General features: G+C 41.4%; 1 protein-coding gene across 6 annotated transcripts; it reads left to right on the top strand.

Annotated features, from left to right (window-relative positions):
* The first annotated feature begins 485 nt into the window (after positions 1-485).
* On the top strand, positions 486-19,972 carry dac (dachshund). 6 transcript variants are annotated; one of them, NM_001014487.3, is made up of 12 exons: positions 486-1,047; positions 1,677-2,676; positions 4,933-4,959; positions 11,079-11,209; positions 12,889-13,284; positions 13,412-13,714; positions 13,841-14,356; positions 14,545-14,628; positions 17,229-17,489; positions 17,754-17,991; positions 18,238-18,431; positions 18,730-19,972. In NM_001014487.3, the coding sequence occupies exons 2-12, from the start codon at positions 1,742-1,744 to the stop codon at positions 18,861-18,863; spliced, it is 3,219 nt and encodes a 1,072-aa protein (NP_001014487.1). In that variant the 5' UTR covers positions 486-1,047; positions 1,677-1,741; the 3' UTR covers positions 18,864-19,972. The 6 variants fall into 6 exon arrangements, with proteins under 6 accessions (NP_001014487.1, NP_723970.1, NP_723971.1 ...); NM_165161.3 differs by having other exon boundaries at positions 11,073-11,209; NM_165162.3 differs by having other exon boundaries at positions 11,052-11,209.
* The last annotated feature ends 4,812 nt before the right edge of the window (positions 19,973-24,784 follow it).

Genomic DNA, 24,784 nt, shown 5'->3' with positions numbered 1-24,784 from the left:
AGCGTGCGACAGAGATGGCGAGATGGTGTGAGAGAGAGGGCTCAGACTGAAACGAAATGAAATTGAAATGAAAAACGTTTTTTTTTCCAAAGAGAGAGAGCGGGAGGATTTGAAGAACACAACACGCACAAACGAATTGAAAAAATAAATAAAACGAATGCAAGAGAGAGAGAGCGATTACGTTTGTCATTGTATTTTCGGGGTTGCACACAGAAATATACACAGATGCAAACACACCGATCAATCGCACATACCACTCCCCTTTTTGGCCTGGTATTGGTGTAATGCGAGACGTGGACGGGCAACAGACATTCGTATTCGTACTCGTATTCGTATTCTGGTTTTGCACAATCGCAGATACAGATACACCAGCTCGCTCTCACAGGCACAGACACACACATACAAGCACACTCGTCTCGGCCGACCGCGCTGCCGGCGTCGCTGCCACGAAAATCCGAAAGGAATCGAATTGAAACTCGCCTTTCATTACGAATTTGTCATTCGCAAGAGAAGGTAATGCAATAAAACTTTTGCGCGCGCATTTCTCTCAGTACATAACGGTAGCGCTTCGTGTGTACGTACGTACGTACGTGTGTGTGGGTGGGCTAAAAAAATAGCACTCGTTAGCGCCCGCTCACTCGCTCACTCGCAGTCGTCGCCTCGCGCCGTCTCGCTCTCAGTCGATTCCCATTCGAATGCAATTCGTTTCGTTGATTTCTCCGAACGAGAGGGGGAAGAGGAACCAGTCGAAGGCGAAGAAGCAGAGGCAGCGACGCCACCGTCGCCGTCGCAGCGGAGTAGCTGCCATCTCTCAATCTCTGAGTGACAATCCGTCGGTACGGTACTCGAAAACGGACACAGCTCCGGTTTCCAAAATTCCAGTACGAAAACGGTTATTCGAACTCGATTAACACAAGCGGGCAATCGGAATAAATAACTTGAAATATTCAGAGTATATATTTCACAGCGAAATTCAAAAAGCAAAGTGCGCGAGTGTCTTGTGTCAGTGATGTTGAGTTTATAAATTACTTTTAGACCTCCTTAAAGGTAAATCTATGTTCTATATCGAATTATTCAAATAAAGCTGACAATAGGTATATTTATGCAAATTGGCAGTAAGGATCCAAATTAGCTTCATTGCCTTGTTTTTCCCAAAACTTAATTAAAGCAAAGTTTGCAAAGCAATAGTTCTGTTGATAAAGGATTATTTATGGGGGGTATTAGAAGATAATCGGACTTTAAATGTCTGAAAGGAAACTTTTCTATTTTCTGTTAGTTCTCTATATTTCTTTGTAAGTAAAATGTTTGTTAGGATATTAATTTACAAAAAATATTTAGCAATATAAACTTGTAGCTACCATATAACTAACTAAACTGGCTCAAAAATAGATTTTAATAAATAGGAGCATAGCTGAGCCTAATACAAATCCTAAATCGTTTGTAAATTTTTTGAAGGTCTGCATTTAAATTTGATGTTATAAAACTTACAGAAGTATTAAAAATGTAAAGCCAATAATAAGCGGATAGGAATATACGAGACACGCTCACTTAGAATTTGCATATAGAAGCCTAATAAATAATTAAAAATGAATTAAGAGTTCATTAATTATTTATCTTCCTCTCACCATCTATTTTCTATTTCTCCCTTACTTTGTGTCAAATTTTTGTCACGATAGAAAAAACGTCAAATTAACGAATCGATTAAAAAGTAAATAAACAAAAGTGTCGGCCATGATGAAGTATGGATTCTGTGACAAGTGAACAGAGTGAAAATAACAACAATAAAGCGGGCGCAATAAATAACAATATTAATAGTGGTATTGAAAGAGCCGCGGGCAATATGAACACCACCGCCATGTTGATGCATCACCAGCAGCAGCAGCAGGCAGCCGCAGCAGCGGCAGCCGCAGCAGCCCAGCAGCAACAGCAGCAGCACAATGGACGCGACGGTAGCAACAGTTCGCGTGGAGCCAACGAGGATCGTCCAAATGGACGGAGCTCGCACACAGGACGAGGATCCAGTTGCTCACCGGCCAGTTCACCAAGTCGCCATCCCAGTGCCGTCAGTCCGGTGAGCTCCCTCAACCACTCCATGATGCAGCAGATGCAGCAACAGCAGCAACAACAGCAGCAGCAACAGCAGCAGCAGCAACACCATCAGCTCAGCCCCCCGCCACATGGAATGCCATCGGGCAACGGACTGCCGACGGGCCTACCGCCCAGAATGCCCCATGGACTGCCGCCCCATTCGCTGGGGCTCCTCAACTCCCTGCAGATGATGCACCATGCCTCCCCCTTGGAACTGATGGCCGCCGCCCATCACCATGTGCCGCCAAGGTCGTACAACTCACCGCCGCCGATCTCCACCTCGGATCCCAGTGCCAATGAGTGCAAGCTGGTGGAGTACCGGGGTCAGAAGGTCGCCGCATTCATAATTAGCAACGAAACGATGCTCTGCCTGCCGCAGGCCTTCGAGCTCTTCCTGAAGCACTTGGTCGGCGGTCTGCATACGGTTTATACCAAACTAAAGCGCCTTGACATCGTACCGCTCGTCTGCAATGTGGAACAGGTGCGCATATTACGCGGCTTGGGCGCCATCCAGCCGGGCGTCAATCGCTGCAAGTTGCTCTGCTGCAAGGACTTCGACATCCTCTACAGGGACTGCACCACGGCCAGGTACGAAACCGAAGCAAAAGCATTGGGGGCAGTTCCACACGCAATTGGGGGTTTTTCGTTATTTCAAGACTTCATTTGATTATTTCACTGATCTGTGCTGTGCAGGCGAATATTTTGCAAAGGGAGTTTTTGCTTAGATTTACAGTAAATAGAATAATCTTGTAAGGATTTTATATAAGAATTGGATTGGGATTTAATTGCTTTTGAATACGATTAAATGTTAGTTACAATTTTAAAATAAATTTCTTAACGCTATCCAATGATTTCGCAAAGTGCATGTGCCCAGTTAGTTGCATTTCCAGTTCGGGGTTTGCTCTGCAAAATTTTCTCATTTCCTGTTTCCGCTTTAGCCAACTTACGCACTCAACTTCCACCCCCTGCCGCGGCCGCCCCCAACTTCTTGCATATTCTTGCAACGGTTGCAATGCAAATAGTTTGTGCATCGATATCGATTAACACGGGCAATCAAAAAACTTTCGTTTCGCATTTCGCCGTTTGCCTTTTCCGATGACATTTAGCGGAAATACGCAATGCAAACGTAACGCTCCCCGGTGACCCCTTGCTAACTAACCGAAAGCTGCGTAATTCTTTTGAACGCCTCTAACAATAGTTGGTAAAACAGTTTTCCACCTTGCACAACTTTTCCTCCTGTTTTATCCGATGTTTTTCTGCAATCGACGTGTGCGGTGCGCTGTCAGCTCATTTCCGTTCGAGTGGAAAAAACGACAAGCAAAAACGAAGTTCAGTAGAAATGGGTATCGTGTTTTTTTTTTTTAAATCTTTTGAGGGGGATCTAGGAGCTAGTGGGTCTAAAGTTTTTAATGGTTTAAAATAAAACCATTGTCCTTGGTTACAGAAAGTTTGGCGAGCTAGCCAATTTTCGCCGATTTGTTCAAATGAAGGCGACTGAAATATTTGTGTCTCTAAAATAAATACTTCCTTATAGTTGCAACTTAAGCCAAAAGACTTAAAGAGTTACGTCAAATGATGCAGACTTATACAGAAATATGCAGATATTTATAAATTGTGATTAGATCGAATGGCTTAGATTAGATACAAAAAGGCTTAAAAGATCAACACAATTAAAGGCTAATATTCCGATTGATCCCCAGGAGATCCAAATATTTCATGGATATTTAAACATCTCCTGCCTGAAAGATTTTGAAAAACATTTACTAACTGAACTGCCCATGCATTGAGACATCAACAGTCGAAACGATTACAACCTTGTATTTCAATATCCCTTCTTTTTTTGGTTTTGGTTCTGTTCTGTTCTTATTTTTTTAAGCCAATGTAGAGTCCTGGGGTTTTTGTGTTTACAGTTCTCGGTTGCAGTGAAGAACGGGTTGAACTGGCCGCTGACCACAATGAAGTCGATGGAAAACCATCTAGTTAATTATGGAAAAGGGCTGAGCCACATGTATGGAGTGTGCTCCAAAGTGCACATGCGCTTTGTTCAGAGAACTGAGTACACAGGCAAAAATTGAGATCTTCTTGGATATCGGGTTTAAAAATTTAGATTCACGTAATTTTTATTAGTTTTTTTTTTTTTTTAAACTATGTTAATAGCTAGAAAAGTAAGGTTTGTGTCTTATTGATAACATATATTTTGAAAAGTAAATCCAGCCAAATAAGTCAAATCGAAATTAACGAAAATAGAAATGGTAGTAATATCATTTGTATTGGATTAAACTATTGGATTATTGGATTAAATTGTATTCCGTTGCTATGAAAAACTAGTTACATTTTTCTCAATGAAAAGTTGTACAGAGAGCCAGAACAGAAATAAGGAGACCCAGTCTAAGTACGATTCCCGGTTTTGAAAACCGAACCGGACCGAACATGAGGAACGGTTAAAAATGCGGTTAAACCTATTATTAGGTTGAAAAAGTTTTGCGCTAAATTGAAACAAGTTGGGAGAGCGAGCGAAAGGGGAAATGCGAAACCGCTGAAGGCAGCGCTCTCTGTGGATAATTACAAATTGTTTTTGGCCAGTGGGCTGGATAAAGGGGTCCAGGGGGGGTGGAAAGGGGGGTTCTCGGGGCGTGTGCATTTTCACACCCGCTTGCCCGCCAAAATGCAAGTCCGTCAGAACGAACCCGTCAATGAAAAACTTCCCTTTCAGCATTTGTGCCCCGAATTTAAGCCGTGTTTCCTTCCGTTATGTTGCAGTACTTGTTTTTCGTATTAAAGCTTACACAAAACGTTTAACAATTTTGCCTCACTTGTCTCTTCTTCTTCTCTTTTTAATTGCAGATGCCTATCGATCAAGCCACCAGAAAGGTAAACACACAAGTATAATAAAAAAACTATGGCAATAACTTTTCTCCTCCTACTTTTTGGTTTTTTTTTTTTTTGGTTATTATTTATTTAACGAAGGAAAAAAAGAAACGCATCGTATCGATACACTTGAGAGTTTTTAGAGCGAAAAGAATTTGTTTATTAAATTAATTAAACTCGAAACGGAAATTGGGCGAGCCTCGAATGGCGGAAGTCGAAAGGATATGCCAGCTAAAAAGTGCAAAAAAAAAGAAAGAATGTGAATGCTATAAATAGAGCGTGAAAAAGGGCTATATTTTCGATAAGAAAATGGGGCGGGGCTTAACGGTGTTAACGGTAGATGAAACAGGTGTGTTGGATTGATTTTTGTAGATACGATATGAAAGGAAATACTCTTAACGTGCAGAATTTATGGTTAGAAAATAGGCTTCTCACTTACAAATAAACTGAAATCAAATTTAAAAGTTATGTAATTTTTTTGAAAAATGTTAGAGACGAACCTCTGTTAGTTGGTTGCGAACAATGATCCTCACATTTTCACTCTAAAACACTCTTGAGCTCATCCAATTGTATACGCCTTTTGTTCAAATCAAAACTTACGTTGCAATAATTTTTTATTATATTTGTTTGCCTTTTTTGGGGGCTTCTCCAATGGCAGCCAACTAAAATAATGATTTTTTTAAATATATAACTTTTTTTTTATGTACTCAAGCTCAATGCTCTCATAATTACAAAAATTATTGACACTGACATTTCATGGGTTATGGTATAATTTTGTCAGCATTTTTGTGTGACTCGCACTGACTTGGCTCAGTCAATTTGGTTTGGCAAATGGCAAACAATTGATTTTGATCACAGTTGACAGTTCGGTCTCCACTCCTCACTCCCTTGGCATTTTTCACCTAACTTGGCTAAAACGGCGTTTAAGCGGCACCGACCAAACGGCTCAAAAGCCAGCGAGGCAAAGGCGAAACTCCAATGAGCCACAGCAACGTGTTGTGACCGAGCTGGTGGGCACACCTTTCCACTAAATTGGACTAAAGCCATACTCCGCCGAAGACTTACCAACCGATCCGAGCCGATCCAATCGAAGCCATGGACTATGCAAAACGCTCGGGCCAAGTGGAAAATGTTGGGCCGAAAAAGAAGGAAAAACGAATTGAAAAGTCAGCGATTGATTTGACTGCATTTCAGTTTAATTTGTTGTTAAATTTGTTCGAGTGAAGATGGCGGGGAAAGGAAGCGAGTTCGATAAGTGCAAGAGTTTGAGGAAATAATAGGAGGGATTTGCTAAGTGGTTAGTTCTTCAAAGGGTACAAAAATATTTAAAGATTAAAGTTTAGAGCAGTCGTGGAGTTTTAAAACACTCATGATAATGAAAGTAGAAAGCATTTGTTTACGGGCAATATATAATATTACATGATCTTAAGCCTATTGCCGCGTTAATTTTAAACTTATATTCGGGAAAACCCCAAAAAGCCATTTAACCAAAATAGCAAAATGAATAAAATATTCCCATAAATCTCACCAACCGAGGGGGGTGGGGAGGTACGGCGAGAATTCAAATTGATTACAAATAACTTAACACAAATTACGACAGCACATTGATTTATTATGTGGATTTCATATGCAGCGCTTTGTTGTTGAGACAGACTATAATTTATGCCATCCAACAATAGCGGCGACTGTCGAATGTCTAATCACAAATGACTGACTGACAATCAAGAGATCAACTGAACCAACCGAACTCCTCGGGCTGTCAAAATGAGAGGCGGAAAAGTGTTGCAAGGAAACAAAAAACAAAAAAAAAAAAAAAAACAAAACAAAAAAAAAGAAGAAAACAAAATATAATTATATTAAATTTCTAAAATAATTCGAGTCTATGATTTTCGAGGTGTGAGTTTCATACGGGCCATTTGCATTTTGCAAATTCAGCTTAATTGAGTGTATCCGAATAACAAAAGCAACATTGTGGCTGCCTCACTGTTCAATCTAAATGAGGCAACAATAGTTCAATTTATTTTTATAATAATTACAAAGCCTAAAACAAAACTGCACACAGTGTTCATATAAAGTCGGCATAGTTGAGTACGAGTATTCTCTCAGCATCATGAGATGCGATATATTCGCAATTGATGGAAAGGGAAGTGGGGGCGATCTTGGTTAGCCATCCAATCCATTGTTGGTGTGCCATGTTTGTAGCTACATTTTTTGTGGCCCGCTGTTCGTTTTTTGTTTTTTTGTTGCGAACTAAATGAGTTATTAGCACGCCAATTGAAATTGAAGTGAGTGAGGAAAAAACAAAGTATGCAAAAACAATTGCCAAGAAATCTGCATTAATGCACTGCACATATGGGGCTGTTGTTGTTGGTCATGGGGGAAATCGCAAGTAGCTGGCTGAAATTATATGGCTTTGGCTTGGGGAGGAAAGAAGGCCACCCAAAATTGCTAATTACCATGTGATTTTCATTTAAATATTTGAAAAATGTCGTGTGTTACAATACTAACACTATTTTACAACATTCTCAACTACAACATTCAATCAAGCAAAATTTAGGAGAAGAGTTTTTTCTGGCAATGCTGCCAATTTAATATTATTTCTCTTTGCCAATGATGCCAATTATGTTAGAGAACTGCTTAAGTCTGTCAAATTTGGGTACAAATGCATTATAATACGTATTACAATAATTTTAATTCAGCGCAGAAATCTAATATTAGCCTACATTGAGAGCACTCAAACAAATCTAGTTTGTGCTGTATAATTTACGATTCCAATTGTCAGTGGCTTCCATTAAATGACGTACTTGATCATTTGGAGAAGTACAGGGCGTAAAACCCACAATTAGCCTGGAAACATTTCCCTGAGACCTGCCCTTTGGATCTGGCCCCCCTTTCAAAACCCTTTGGCGAATGCCATGTCATTCGTACATTTGCATGTCATTTAACAATGAATACGAAAGTCGACTGAAGTCAGCGCTGTCTTTGTCTCGTTGAGCTCAATGCAAATTCCAATAACATTTATTGTTAACAACGAAAGAAATTCGAGCCAACTTCAAGCGCCAACATATAAGCGGTATTCTTTCTCGGCTTCTTTCTGGGAATTTCCAATGCATATTGTCGGGTTTAAGGCTTTCCGACAAATGGCAGCGGTTCGCGAGGGGCGAGATTCAATTTGAGGCTATGGATTCAATTAACATTCTGCTCTGTGAGCACTCGGCATTGGTAATTGCAAATATGGAAATTGTGTTGCAGGCACACATTTAATTGTCGGTTACTGGGATTGCATTGATTTAGTTGCCGGCAAGCACGCTCTGCATCGCGGTCGCAAGGTGGCAACTTGGCCATAAATATAATTGATTTGCCAATTTGCAGCTTAGCCCCAGTTTCTGGACGCCAGATCGCCAAAACGCCGGGGGCAGTGGGTTAAGCCCAGGGAGTGTGGATTCGCTGACAAATGCCGGGAACGCCTTCCTAGCCCGATGTTAACTATTCGATTTGGTAAGACTCGATACGATTCGATGCGGATCGATTCAATTCGATTCGATTTATGCAACTGCAACTGCAAGTGAAGTGGCAGTGGCACATTTAGCGCACTTTGGCGCATATTTTGGCGGCTGTTTCTCAAGCGTCCCGGCCACAAGTCAATAATTAACAACTCAGCTATCCCTTGATTATTGAAATATACTCGTATGTACATATGTATGTATGTACGATCGCTGTGGAGACGCAAGGAGACAGCTGCAAACTGGTTCGAGAATTGTGTGGCCAGTGTTGGCAACCGGTTCCTCCTCACTCCTTCTACCGCCTCTCCTTCTCCTCCACCTCCGCGGGCTGCTATTATATTGTTTTACTTGTTTCGGGCCACAGGCATTGGACACAGCGACTATTTTGACAAATTGTTGTTTATTCCTGACTAAACGTTTGTCCGCTGTGCGAAAAAAAAAAAATGCAAAATGACATTCACGGCGAGTGACAACGGTGCATAAATTAGCAAAAATGGCAGTTGGTCTCTGGTCGACAGATTGCAATTTGGTATTAACCACTGAACATTTCGGAATGCAAATTAAGAGATAATTATTTTTGAGCTTATTCGATTTTGCGAAATTACCTTACTGAGCCAAGTAAATTAGTTACTTGGCATTCGGTCGCAGAAAAGCATAAACTCCCTAAATTTACCGAGTGTTTTCTATAAGTCTATACTAGCATGTTCCTAACCAGATCAGCTCAGTTCCATCAAAGCTCATTTTGCAGATCGTAGATATTGCATCATCATGTGACCATTACGTATACGCCTCGACCCAATTATCCAATCTTTCCCGAAACTTATGCAAAAGACATATTCTTGTGAAGCGAAATTTTCTGAAACAGACAAACATGTCAGCCTGATAGAACCGAAAACTTTCCAATGAAAGTGTTGCCCGCATAACCTCCAACTCACTTCCCATAAATTCATACAACTTGACTGACTGACAGGCGCACGGGTCTCGGTCTTTTTTGCACGTCACAGGCGGGGGAACAACGGCCTTCCGATTCCGATTAGAACTAAGAAACACTTTCGCTGCTATTCTTTCGTTCTCGGAATGATTCATGGCTAAGGAGTCTCTTTATTTGACCCAAAGGGGCCAAGACAACAATCCGACTTGTTTGTGGTTAAACGTTTAATGGAGCACAATTAAAATCCAGTCGCAAATATTGGCTGTGGCAATATGTAACTGTAAATATTTGAAAGAATCGTTATCCGAAGAACGCACAATTACAAATTGTTCAAGAGTTTCGCCATCATATACTTAGATACATATATGTAAAGTACATATGTACATATGTATGTGTATGGAGTATGCATGGCATAATTTATATCGTGCACACGATCATTGCTACCTGTGTTTATTTGCCCATCGCCGCTGTCTTTTGGCTTCTAAGGGGACACCTGTGTACCAGCGGCAAACATGGAATGAAGATTCCATAATTTAATTGCTAGGAAGAGAAACCATCTGGATGGAAGGGGTCGCTCTATTTGATCAAGACCCGGCTCCCCTTCGTAGTATTTGCTGCACTTAGTCAGTTTTTGCTTCTTATTCTTATTATTTTTTGGGCTTTTTTTGAATCCGACCCCCGCGCTGCTTGGGGGGTTTTATCTCTTGTTTGTCATAACTTCCACCCGCTGCGCCAAGTTGTTTATGCCTTTTCGGTTAACTATTTAGCTTAACCTGCGTCAAGTATTTGCCCAAGACTTGTTTAAATATTTTTTATACAAATAGCAGCAATTGCAGGCATAAATTACTTAAAAAAATAGTTGAACTCTTTCTTTTTCCATACGTTTTTCTTTAGGCTCCGTTGTTGGCTCGCTTTATTGTTGTTGCTGTTTCGGGTTGTACATTTTTTTATGGCACATAATTAAAATGGTAGCACGTTTTCGTTCTACTCGTTTTTGGCTTTTTATTTGTCTCAAGTCAACGGGGTGCTCACTAAAGTTGGTTGAAGCTTAATTAGGCAATCCAACTTGCGGGCGAGTGGTGGGGACTATGGCTTAAAAATGGCATTTTTCGGAGGGGAAAATTATTAAACAGCAAGATTCCTCGGAAAAGTTAAGCCGTGATGGATGCGTTTACGGCGAGACAGGCTATCAAAAAATTATAGACACTTTTTGGCGAAGGAACTGCTCGGCTTTTACAGAAGCAAATAAAACAAAAGAATTTACAACAATATTATTTTTTTAAATATTCAGCACGGTCTGGCATATATAAATCATGGCGAGGGCCATAAATTACCTTTGAATGCTTACCACGGTTTTGTGTGAAAGAGTTACCAATTTTAAGATGAGCTCTATGTACTGGAAGCCATTTTGCTTTGCTTAAACAATAAATTTTCATTTAATTTCAAGTTTGTTCATTTTCCACTTTAAGCTCTCAAGTTGTGTTATCTAATATATCTAATAATAAACGTGAAAATGCAGCAGCACAATGCCAAAATAAGCATTTGTTCTACATTACTAAATCCCACCCGTAAATTTGCTGAATTGCGATCACTGTGCTGAGGCATTTGGCATTTTTTTGTACTGATACCACGGATATTGTCCATTGCTCTCAACCCAACAGTAACTCTCTGCAATTCCGCAGTTCCAGACCGGGTAGACCGCCCAAAAGGGGACCCGTTGGGCTTTCCCTGCCGCCCACTCATCTATCGCAGCATCCGCAGTTGAAGAAGCATCGCCTGGACAACGGCGATTATGCCTATGAAAATGGGCACATAAGTGGTGAGTAATTGAATATAATCTATATTGGTGTGACCATACATTACGAACTACCCAGTGTGACATTCATGTAGAAAAACAAGTATAATTTTGGAGATTTTTCTTATGACATACATAACATTAACATTCAACATTCAAGTGGACAGCTACTACCACTATTTTTACCGTGCACTTCAAGTTCCCACTTGCCGCTGCCAATTGCAATTCTCACACAATTGAGTGGCATGGCCGCAGGGGCCACGAATTCGGATTCGAATTGTAATGAAATCATTCCCAGATTGGCCACATAACTCGCTTTCGGGGATCGGCGGCTGTTGAGTTTCTGTATTTCTGTGCTTCCCCAGCCCGTCGATCGATGATCGTCGCTGCCGCCATTTGTGATTTGTGGTCGCTGCTTGTTGGCTGATTACAGCTTACACAGCACAGCCAAACGGACAAAAACGAAACGGATACACAGGCACAGATACAGATACTTTGGCTACGTTCCCAGCCAAAGCTAAAGCCAGAGCCACCACCACACCACAGATAAATGGCAGCCAAAGCCACAATCAAGTCGAATTCCACACTGTGATTTGTACTGGCACAGGAAATCGCATTCAACTGAATTTTCGAATTGTATCTGTGTCTGTAATTATGATAAGTACAAGCGGACTTATATTTAATTGATTTTTTTTTTTACATATTTCTCTATGATCGCTAGAAGGAGAGAGAGTGCCGAGCTGACAACTTCGTCCACGCCTCTTTCTATTAATGTGTCCGAAACGCATAATATTGAAAGATACCCGAACAGCCACAAAAAGCCCAATCGAATGAAATCTCAAAATCTTTTTCTTTAGAACCATGCGCCGCCGGCGCCTTCTGAAACGAAGATGGGTCTGAAGAACTGTTTGCTCTTTTTCGCCCCGTCATTTATGGCCATAAAGAAAAGGTTGCCTGAAGTGAATTATGGGGCGTTGATACTTGAGTGATATTGCATTATTAATAAAAAGTGCACAAGGCATTTCTCTAAATTTTTAACTGCATTTTCACATACGAACGACCATCGTTTAATTGCATTCCGAAGCCAACGGATTTTCGCCAACTTACAATTTTAGCACTTTAGTGAATTTTAAAGCATTTAATGGCCCACTAAATTGTCTAAATGCATATAGTCATATAGTACACATGACAGCATATACATACATGTATATGTACATAGTGCAAACAAATGACAGCCGTAGATACACACGCCAGATAGAAAAGCATCTGTATATTTGCCGTGTGTGTGTGGGTGCATTTAGTTGTTGTGTTTAGTCTGGCCGCTCAGACAATAGACAGGCCATGTATAGGTATATATATATATGTATATATATGTATACAGTATAAAATTTATATGTGGCAGATACAGACAAGAACAGGTGTCAGTTGGGCGAGCCATCAAAATGAAAGGCAAATATTGGCGAGGATGGGCCAATGGACGAGTGAATATGTATTTCGAAATTAAAATATTTAGCAGAGCTCAGGACAGAGGCATGAAGTATTGATTAACGTTAAACTGCCAAGTAAATGTGGCTAATACAAATTAAAGTAAAATGGTTTAAAATTTAAATAATGGAATGGTACTGTCTAGAAAAATATATTAGTTAAGCAAAGTATAGAACGGATTAGCATAACTTAATTTTTAAATTTTTTATGTTTACCAGATATGAAATCGCCACTTTTGGCCAATGGCTACAATCCGCCGCCCATCAATCACATGGCCTTTATGCAGATGAACGCCCACCATCCGGGAGCGGCGGCTCTCATGTCGCCGGGAATGCCGCCCCACGGATTGCACGCCCGTCCCGAAAGTCAGATGCTCAAGGCCGCTGCACAGAACGCTGGCATGTCGGCGGCCAATATGGACGCCTTGGCCAGATCGGGAATCTGGGAGAATTGCCGTGCAGCCTACGAGGACATCGTCAAGCATTTGGAGCGATTGCGAGAGGAGCGAACGGACGAGCGCCAGCAGGCGATGGGTGTGGGTGGTGCGGTCGTCGATCGGGTGGGAAATGTGATGGTGGCCGAGCACAAGCCCAGGGATCTCAGCTCCAGGAATTGTAAGTAGAAGCATTGTAATCTACAAGATAATTTAAATTAACATACTAGCAAACTAGAAACAATACACCAGTCTTATACACGAGTTTTCAAATAAGGTTTTATGTTTTTTAATTCCCTTTTTTTCAGGCTCTCCCACGCGTCAGAGTCCGGTGCTGAATCTTAGCAAGTCCGGCGGAAACACAGACCATGGCGGAAGCAACTGTGACGCGGGCAGTGAGCGCAGCGATTGCCACTCGGTGGCAGGATCACCGGCAAGAGGGGGCTCCCGCAGCCTGGACGAGGGCAGTCGCAGTGGCGTCGGAGGTGGCGTTGCCTCCCATGTGGGCGGCGGCATAATCGGCGTCGAGGACGATGAGGAGGAAGAGGAGAACCTGAGCGACGAGAACCAATCCGAAGTCGATGAACGCTGCCTGGCCAAAGATGACGAAGGTGAGTGGACTTTACATTGATCCGATCCCACTTGTGCGATAAGCAGCAGTGCACAATGTGAGCGATAAACGATAAATGTGACATTTTCTGACTGACTTCGTTCGGAATTCGTGTCTTTTCTGACAGATTTGAGTGACACGGAACGTGATAATCTGTCCACGGGCTCAGCGGCCGCTGCAGCGGCTGCAGCGGCAGCGGCCGCACACCAGCTCCACCAGCATGCCGCCTCGCACCACCACCAGACGGTGGGTCTGTCCCATCTGGGTGTGGTGCCTCCACACCAGCGGGGCTCCCCCTCATCGGCGGAGGCAGCGGCAGCCGCGCTTCAGCACCAAAGAGCCTTGAACTACTCCCAATTGGCCGCAGCTGCAGCTGTGGCAAACGGGGCGGCAGTGGGTGGTGGTGCGGTGGCCAATGGGCCCACCGGCGGCGGTGGTGCCCTCACCCCCAACGAGGCGCTCCTGGCCGCCAACGATGCGGCCGCCCTGGCCGGAGGTCTGGCCCTGGGCCCCTTGGGCATCGATGCCCATGCCGCCGTGCCAGCCAGCTCCACGGAAACGCTGCTCAGGAATATTCAGAGCCTGCTCAAGGTGGCCGCCGATAATGCCAGGCAGCAGGAGCGGCAAATCAGCTACGAAAAGGGTGAGTCTTTGATTTGAAGTCTAGATATATATTAGTAGGAGTTCCATTTGATAAAAAGTATATATGACTGCATGAAAACGTATATTATTAAAAATGTTTCGAGTTTAAATTGCAGTTTGTTTTTTAAAGTAATGATTTAATTTCCAGCATTACTAATTTTTAAAATCTCCGTTCAAATATACTTTTAGCTGAGCTCAAGATGGATGTTTTAAGAGAACGCGAAGTGAAAGATTCGTTGGAACGCCAGCTGGTTGATGAACGTAAACTGAGAGGTGAGTAAATAAATTAATATAATTAATTAATTATATAAGACTCATGAAAATTCCGCCCCCTAAGCTTTAGAATATGTATTCCCATTTCTGATAGATATCTTCTAGTTGCGTCTTCAAATCTTCTTGAACCGCAAACCGGTTCACATTAGCGTCATTTCACTGTGAGTGGCGATCCATCCACAGTTGGTGCAGCAAATCGGTCCTGACAGTGCGCCACATTCGCATCCATGTCCACATTTAGCTCCAGATTCAGATTCATACTCACATCACGGCCAGCTCCTTCGCTCGTCCTATGCCGATTCCGACTCCAATCGGGCGCACTTAATGCAATCTGACTCAAATGACAATGACACCTGATATGCCGACTGTCTGCGAATGCCCCCCTCTTAACCCCTCGTTGGCCCCCTTAACCCCTCCACTCTGGTGGTCGTCGCCAGGTTGCGGGCTAAAAAGAAAAAAAAATATAAAGGGTTTTAGGGCTCAGGCTGCCGTTCTGTCTCTTGGCCTTTTTCAACAGAAATCACAATTCAAATGAATTTAATATCATTTCATTATTTAGTTACACTCGAATGATTGGCAAAAAGTAGCTAAACAAAAATGTGGAGCGAATTGGAGTTGAGAATGGGGATTGGGAAGTGGAATCCGAGTTGCACATACAGAAATCCTTTAATTGGTTGTTCTTCTGGCGTTTCCTTGTGATGACTTCTTGAAAAGACCTTAAAAGGGTTGTCAGGGGTTAAGGGTTGATTACCTTTCGAAAAGGCAGCGATGGTAAAGAACTAAGCCTAATTGAGAGAAAAGTTCTGAAAACAGAATCCACTCAACCAATTAACCAAACATAAAACTTAAAGAAGCTTTATATGAATTGAAAAGGGTATTTGATAATGTGTTGTTCTACACAAAAATAATAACTATGGCTTTAAGAAAAATTTTCGATTTGCAAATTGGAAAATTAACTAGTTTGAAGTAATTTCATGTAATGTTCCAATCAAAAACTATTTTACTCAGTAATTTTTCAATTGCACTTTTTAAAAATTGATCCATATATCGGCGGCCACTTTGTAATCAATAATCGCAATTCATTAGGCTTACAACTACTAAAGTTTGCAACCCTCAAATTTAGAAGCCGCCCAAAAAAAAACCGCCACCCAAAAAAACCAGAGCTCCACCCAAAAATTCAAAAAAAAAAAAAATAAAACAGAGAAAAAACCAAGAAAGAAACGAAAACAGCAGAATTACAATGCGAAAACAAAGGGAACCAGGGCAGACTATAATTGCCCACCGACTGACCGACCCGGCCATAACTTAATCTCCGCCTTTCCCCTTACTTTGTGGGAAAATTATGGAGGGAAATGCCGCACATAAATCAGCAAACGAAAACCGAAAAAAAAATTGCATGCAACTATGCAAAATGCCACACACGCATACATAGACATCTAATTGCAACTAATAATAACGCCGGCGATAAAAATCACAGCCATGTACGGGCTTGAGTTTCCACTTTTCGAGTTCCAGAACATGGCAACAATTGGCCATTTGCTGTGGGTGAGCGTGGGTGCTGGCGTTTTGGAATGGCGCAAAATCGAATCGAATCGCATCGCATGGAATATGGAATGGAATGGTGCTGCGGATGGAGGGCAATGCCATCAGCCGATCCTCGCTGAAATTCAATATGCCAGCAACAGATTTTGGATTTGATTTGAGGTTGATTTTGTGGCTCCACCCTCAAAACGGCTGTCACCACGCTTCATCGCATCCATCCGCATCGGTGCAGTCGATCAGGTGCACTGGCAAAAATGTTCTGTGCTAACGAAAAATTCATATCAAAATTAAATAAATTATTGAACTATATGGACAAACTTTATACAGAAGTTTTCTGAAACTTTTGCTGTTTCAGGAGCTTGATGTTTTCTTTTTTTGTAGATAACAGACTTAAGATTGAAATAGGTTGTTTTTATTTAAATTTTTTTAATATAATTTGAAAATTACTTTAAAACCCTAAAAAAAATACAAAGCTGTTGTGCCGCCTCGTTCATTTGTTTCTGTGCACTTTTTCTATGGCCCGCGATCTGGAATGATTGCAAGTCAGGATCAATAAACATAATTGCGCCCACACACACGGCCGGATGCGCACTTGAATTGGCACAGGCAACGAGCCAGAGAACTGGAGGCCACAACCAAAGCCCAAAACCCGATCGTAAGCCAGAACCAGAAAACCGGGGAGACCCAGAATCGTTTGAATCGATCAAATTACCAGTTACCAGTACGAGATCGCCGCACGATCTATCTATCTATCGCTCATTTGGGCTCAGTATTTGCTGTTGTTCTGTTTTCTTCTCCTATCTCCTGACATTTCCGTGGAAGGAATTTTGTGTTAATGTTCGCATCATGATTTGTGCAGAATGGTGGTGCTTTCGCAGGGATCAGTGGGTCAGTGATAGCAATCTATCTGTTTAGAAATACAATCCTGCGAAGTGCAATCAATTCGATACTTGCGTATTTTTGAAGTATTTTTGGAAATATAAGCTATCATTGTTTTAACTTGCGCTTAAAATCATGTTTAATAAGTATTTTTTTTTTCTTTTTTCTCTCAATTTTAGTGCTTTACCAGAAGCGCTTCCGACGCGAGCGAAAGATCCGCATCCGCTATCAGCAGCAGCTTGGTGGCGGCAGCGGTGCGGTGAAGGGCAGTCCGAATGCCAACGGGAGCGGAGGCGGTGGATCTGGATCGGCTTGCAGTGAGTCGGAGGCGTGTGGCGGCGGTGGCGGTGATGCCAAGTGTAACAATAACAACAACAATAATAACAACAATAACAATAGCAACAGCAGCAGCCACGGCGGCGACGTGGAGACAATGAAAGGTAAGTTACGAGGGTCAAGGACACGCACCACGCATGGCTAACAGATCCCCCATAAATTCCCCACCACTTATTATCCATTCCAAAACACATACAACACCCGAAAACCACCTGTTCCAATTAGATATTGATTACGAAATTAATATCAAAAGCTAGGTATTTTGGAAAATTGATAAAAAAAAAAACCACCTGGCCCACGCCCAAATTGCCACCCTATGCTTTTTAACCAACACACCGCCCTCTTCTTCTATTGACCATCTTCCGTAGAAAACGATGCTGGCAGTGAAAAATCGGACAAGTCCCTGGCCTCCAATTCCTCCTGTGATGTGACCGCCGGACATTCGGCTGGATCCGTTTCCGGTTCCATCTCCGCCGGCCTCAACTGCCCGGATTCCCCCACCCATTTCAAACGGGAGCCGTCCTCCGATCACGAGGGCTCCGTGGAGCGCCAACCACGATCATCAGCCGCCTCACTGGCCGCCCACGACGAGGACAACACAAAAAGGTATGTGGAATTATGCATTAACAATACGTTCATAATGATCATGGTGTATCAATGGGGTGTCCTTAAATGGTTATTGCTGTGCCACTTTAGGTTTTAAATGGGGGAATGAATCGTTACTGTTTGTGTTCTTAATTTTTGTATCTTATTACATTTATTTAGCTTTGAAAGATACTGAAAAATCAGTGTAATTATTCATTTATTAATTCATATGCTATAAAAATTTTCCATTTCTTTGTTTCCACCCAGATGCGGCAGTCGCGATCGGGACGAGCGACCGCCCAGCGGATCAGCAGCCTCTGTGGCAGCAGAGGGCAGCTTGGCTGCTGCAGCAGCGGCCGCCGCAGCAGCAGCTGCAGCAGCAGCCAGCAATGGGAAGGGTCCGTGGAGCTATCCGGGCATCGATCTGATGGCCACCGGCGCCTTCTGGCAAAACTATTCCGGTGAGTTGAGAGCCTGAAACATATTATCTTGTTTAAGATTGTGGGATAAATGTCAGTTAATATGTTGAGTAATAGCACAAGCCTGAAATTCGGAATTATAAAGGATATCATAGTCCTGAAAAGCAGTACTTCCATAACTAATTTAAGTAACAATAAAAAACACATTGTCACTTTCAACCTAATAGTATTTCAATGCAAATGTTCTTGAGCAGCTTGGAATGATTATACTGATACTTTTATTTTTCCTTAAATTGCCTCTAAATAAAGATTCCCCATTTCCACACTAATCTCCTTGCAGAATCCCTGGCTCAGGAGCTGGAAATGGAGCGCAAGAGCCGTGCCGCCAATGCCGAGCGGGATGTGAAGAGTCCGCTGTCGGAGCGACCGACGGCATACTACAAGAACTCCGTGCTCTTCGGCAGCGCCAACTAAACACCTGGTCAGGTGAGGTGGCGAGGATTTATTTGATCTCAGAGTGCAATCCCAAACGGCGGCGGCTCTTGAGTGGGTGATGAAGTGAAGTGAAAACGTGTACATACCTAAGATGAAAAGTTGAAGTTTTGAGAACGTTGCAAACGTTGGAGCGGCCATTTTGTACATAGAGAAAGGACGTAGTGAAAAGATGCAGAACTTCCGATATCCCTTATTGAGTGCTTAGATGCGATAGCGAGCAGTTGTAAGCTTATAGTGACGTTGTATATAGCAGCCGATACGAAAGACTTTTTAATGAATTGAAAAAACGATAAGCTGAATACCCGTGTAGGCAGAGTTGGCATACCTAGCATTTAACTTCCCCGAAAAGAAACCATTTTTAGCATTGCTTATAAACATTACGATTTAGCTTCAATTCGAGTATATTAATGTAACAGAAATATATAATAAATAAAGTAATACGTAGTTATTTAGGGAGTAAAGAAAATAAATCTTACGGGCCGCTTTTTAGTGTTTTAAAGATGATGGAAGAAACTTTGATTTATTTTACGATGTAGTTTTTCTAATGCTAAGGTTTTAATTTATTAACTAGCCTAGCAGGAGTGCAGTAAGTTCGTAATACTAAAAATTAGCATATAAAAATTAATAACTTCAAGTATTTCACTTGCCTAGGCGATAAACAATAATTCATATTATATATATATATATCAAATAAAGAATATTAATAATAAATGCTAAACAAAACAAACTTGTATGCCCGTTGCAAAAGCAAAACAAAAAACGTAATGAAGGAAAAATGATCAAAAATTGACATTAAAAAACTATTTAAACGCTTCATATGCTATTATATATACACCCTATATATATACACACATTAACTTTAGTCATAACAATAGTCAAAGAACAAATAATTCCGCGAATCAGCAAACAACAATAACGGTTCAAATATTGTGCAACATTTCGCCGCTCGCAGTGAAAACACAGAAATTATTATAATAAATACGATTAAAATAATACAGCAGCCGACAACCGACAGACAAAACCAACACCAGCAACCAAGCGAAAAAGTTTAAAAATAATATATAATAATAAATTATTATTGCAAAAATAATAAAGCGACAAACGGTGTTTTTATTTATTTTCTGGAGGTGTCTGTGGGTGCAACAAAATGTGGACCGCAATTAATGTGGCTTAAATTGTTGGCTATTTTTGGCAGCATTTTAAACTTGAAAATATTTAAAAGGAACTTGAATGAATAGCACAGGTAAGGTAAGCTAAGTTACCCATTATGTAATTTCCTCTTAATAATAAAGGAAACGAAATGATTTTAAATAAAAAAACGGGCGGTGTAATTCGCATAACAGGAAGCGTTTATAGTGCTGATTTCTTGAGTTAATGATCCGAAATCATTGGCTGAGGATGTATCTTTGTTTAATTGCTGTCTATAGAAATGGCTTTATGCTTCGCAGATTAATTTGTTGTGTGCGGTGCCTCGATTTGGTCTAACATATGCCAGTCTATGCGATTTTAGCATTTAATTATAGCACCAGGCAGACGCGCTCATCGGAGGAGCGTGAGATAGCCGCAAAAAATAGAGATACGAGAACCAATCGATCAGCGAACCCGGCAAATTCTTTTTGTGTTTCTATTTTTTTTATATTTTTTTTTTACATTTATTATCTGACCATCAGCTGCGAGGCGCGCGTTTGGACAGTTATCGATCCAGAATTCACAAAATTTATACGCCAGATGATGATTTATGCGTCTGGCTCAAGGGGATCAAATCACTTTGGATCAGCTCTCAATCTCTTGGTGGCGAGAAGAAACCACGCGGAATCGGATTCAGATACAGAAACTGCATATTGTGATTATGATTATTGGTAAATTATATTTAATTTACAGTTAAACGATCACGTATGTACGCCAAAGGCCCCGAAAATCATTTCGCCGGATCGCGTCCGATCGAAACACACTCCAAAAATACCTTCTCCAACATGACCTCAATTATCGATTTAACTTTATTATTGGTTTTGATTTGGACTTTTTGATTTTCGGGGCGCATCTCAGCAAAAAGTTGAAATTAAAAGGAATGCTGTTGATTGCTATGCTCGTCCCGATCCGCCAAAAAGGCAACACATCGCGTATGTGAGATATATATATATATATATATATATGTGTCGCTGGATCTGGAGCATTAGGTGGGCAGGTCGCTTAATTCTCGTTAATTTCTCACTGGCAACGTGCAGCGTTTAGCTGATTGTGGGTTTCCCATTCGAAACGCTGCTCCTTTTTCAGTTGGCCACTAAATTGTGGCAATCATATTTTGCGTTAAATGCATTCATTTTATGTTTTATTGAAGGGTCCTCGCCCCATATATAACTGTTATTTCGGCAGTTAGCTGGAACTGGTTGACAATAAATCAGATTTATTGGCTGGGCGTCTTTACGACCAGTTTTAACTGGGTTAATCATGGGAACGCTGAGAGAAATCGCACATAAGGCCACTTCTAATAAGGCGAAGGTATAAAAGCATTAACAATAACTTTCGCAATTATCTTAAGCAATGTATACAATTCAATTTAATTACTTAGAATCTTTTTAGACTCAAGATTGCCTCTATCAGAATCTAATTTACTAATCCCTTTCGTAAGAACCTTCCGCATGACCGCTCGGTCATAGATCACCTCTGGAACATCTAACAGCTCTTTCATTGTAGCTGTTGTCAGGCCTCATAGATCATGATTCTCCTCCCGTAGAGGATCGTGGATCGTGTATGCTGTTGACAAGCAACTGTCACCACCAGCGGCCCAGGCGCCATATTGTTGGAGCTCCACTTCGACTTCCACCTTTACCGCCGCCTTCATCCCCCGAACTTCGAATCCATCCTTTTACCCTGGGCACAAAAACAGCGGCCCCCAACTGCCTGGCAGCCAATTTCCACACACAAATAAGCCGCCAATTTGGCCCCCTCTATAGGGCAGTTAGTCCCTAGACCAGACGGCCGAAACAAGGCAAGCGAAACCCGCCAGACACTACGTCAACTCCACAGACACGTGAGCACGGCCACTGTGGAAAACTAACTAAAAAACTGCACGAAAAATGATTTTCATAATATATTACAAAGTTATATATATTTTCTGCAATTTATTTTTATTTGTGCACTGTAAAAGTGTTTCTTATAATTGCTTTAAAGTCCGTTAAGGTCTGTTAAACATATATATTCAATCCTAAAATGATCATAACTATTATAATTATTATTATATTTGAAAAACGAATTTCGAAAAAGTGTTTATTTTTATTGGAGCTTAGCAAATGAATTTCTTCGCAGGCTAGTTAGTGGATTACATAAAAAACGTATGTACTAGGAATATTTGTTAAGTTAAATAGAAAACGGCACATTTCGTAAATCCCACACTATTTTACCAATAATTAGTGTTAAGCCCACTGTGCTGGGCTGAATATAAAACTAGGCTTTCCTTGGTTGCATCTTCCTTCGATGAGTCGCTGGTTATAAATCAGTTTGCGCGGCTTTTAATAAATTGTAATTGAGTCGCGAGTCGCGTCTGCAGCTCATAGATACATTTGTATCTGCTGCTTAGGTGCTTAGTTCGCTGGTGCTTGTATCTTTAGCTTTTGGCTGCGATTGAGATCGCGTGTGGGAATGCAAAGGCGAATCTCGGTCTTCGAAAGCGGCCCATACGATCGCATTCGAGGCGATCCTTATAAAGCAGGCTGCTGCTGCTAAGTTAACCCCTTGGTTGTTGTTGTTGTTGTTGCTGATGTTGTTGTTGTTGTTGCATGTTGTATACATGGCACTTTGCCGGCTGTCGCCACTTCGGTTGTTTGGCTGTTCGGCTGTTTGGTTGTTTGGCTGTTCAGATCCCCTGCCCTTTTTGCCCCGCCAGCATCATGCTCGAAAATCACGTAATGAAAAATGTTTTGTGCGCAATTTTTCTTTTCATTTGTATCGTGCCTCTCCAGCTTGCGAAAAGAAGCTGGAAAAAAAAAATAATGTTTTGTTTCGCTGTTTGTGTGTGTCGAGCAGCAATAAAACCCATTGAACACGAGTTGCTTTCGAGGCAACATGAACAATTAATGCAACATATGTTAGCGGGCCGCAGAAACCGCAAAGCGAGATCTGCAGCGAGATGATCCTTTATGCATTTAATGGCCGGCCAAACAAATCGAATTAGTTGCCAACGCTCGAGGCTGGCAACACGCGAGCGGAACTAGCCAAATAGAACTTTGGCATTTGATTCAGAGTAAATATGCGAGGGCTCTGCCAGAAGTGCTGGTACTCTTTTACATTTCATCAAAAAGATAATTTTTAAAAATTATTTCAGCTTTTTTTTTGACAATGAGTATGTATGTATTCAATACAAAATAAGACTTTGCTAGTTATATGTCAAATTTTAGATTCAGAGATACTAATCAGAACCATTTTAACATATCCGACAAAAGTCTGATTTTTTCTCTCTACTTAGTAACAATTTCACAACACTTTCTGGCAATAGGGTATTTAAAATTAATTTCATAACAAAGATTACGGGTTACACCCCCAAAACCCAAAACCAACTTCCCTTTTCCCCGTTAAGCTTCGATATCCACCTCTAATGTTACAACTAGACTTTTTCTAATTGAAACTTTTTTTTTTTTGCAATCGAAGAGCCGCAAATAGTTCGATCGATTGCCAAGATACGAATTAACCCAACAGATACGCAGCTGCAATCACACCGCTTGCCAATGCATATGAAAAATTGTACTTTTAATTGTATCTTCAGCCCCCAAACCCCAGACCAGTCGAATCGATTCCTATGGTCCACACATAGGCTGTAGACCAGTCTCCCAGGCAACCAGCTCCTCATCGCTTCTTTAATTGCTTCGCTGCGGAGGAGAGCTCGTATTTGTTTTTAAGACTTTTGGGCGGGCAATTTATGGCTTATCATTTTTTGTGCCTTTAATTCTGTTTTCCTTTTCTCAGGTGGGTGTGATGAGGGCGGCGGAGGATGGACTCCAATGAATTGTGATGGGGTGCTTTCTGGTGAGCAGGTGGATTTCTTGGGTTATGGGTCAGCAGGAATGGCCAACGGCCATACGTCAGATTCTTATGAGATAAAGCAGGTGGTTAAATTGGGAACAATATTTGAAATTATATTTTTAAAATATAAAAAATCAAGTAGTCCGATATTATCATTGTATTCCAGCAGGGGTTTACAATAGGTCTGGGATTTTCTCAACGACATCCATTCATTTAATCCCCTCTTTATAGGGATCCCCCCCCCCCCCGAAAACAGCACGATATCGACAGGTGCTCCTGTTGCCATTTAATCTACCTTCATACAAGCGTCTTGCGAATTCTTTGTCAATTCGAATGCAATTTTAACAGAAAAAAAAACGAGAACAGAGAAAACCAGCAGAAGCCGCAACCAAAATCCGCTGGGTACAAACAAAAAAGATGATTCTTTGTTACTTAAGAGCGGAAAAGAATGGGCAGCAGGGGCAACATGGAAAAAATTATTTCATAAATCCCTGAGTGGCTCTCCGGCGATTCTAATGCACTCAGGCAAGAAACGAGGGGAGTTCTTGCCACTGCCTTTGTGTATTATTGAAGGGATAACTACTTATAAATGTGGCAACAACATGCAACTATCTTTCGAAAGGAAAAAAGATTAGCGAAAGGCTTACATAACATACATACATGTGGATGCGGTTTGATTTTTTTCACGCTGGCAGCTGACACAGATATAGATACTTTGCGAACTATCCACGGAATGATTACAACAACCGCTCTAAGATTCATTTTCGGCTCAAGGAGCGCCAGCATGCCGGCTGACAATTCAAGTGGAATTTTTTTTTTATTTTCATATTTCTTTTCAGATTTCTTCCTTTTTTTTGTCGTAGTGGTAGTAGTATAGTAGTTGG

Source organism: Drosophila melanogaster, chromosome 2L (assembly GCF_000001215.4).
Source record: "Drosophila melanogaster chromosome 2L".
Lineage (NCBI taxonomy): Eukaryota > Metazoa > Arthropoda > Insecta > Diptera > Drosophilidae > Drosophila > Drosophila melanogaster.
Note: the sequence above shows the minus strand (reverse complement) of the source record. Positions and strands in the feature narration are given on the sequence as shown.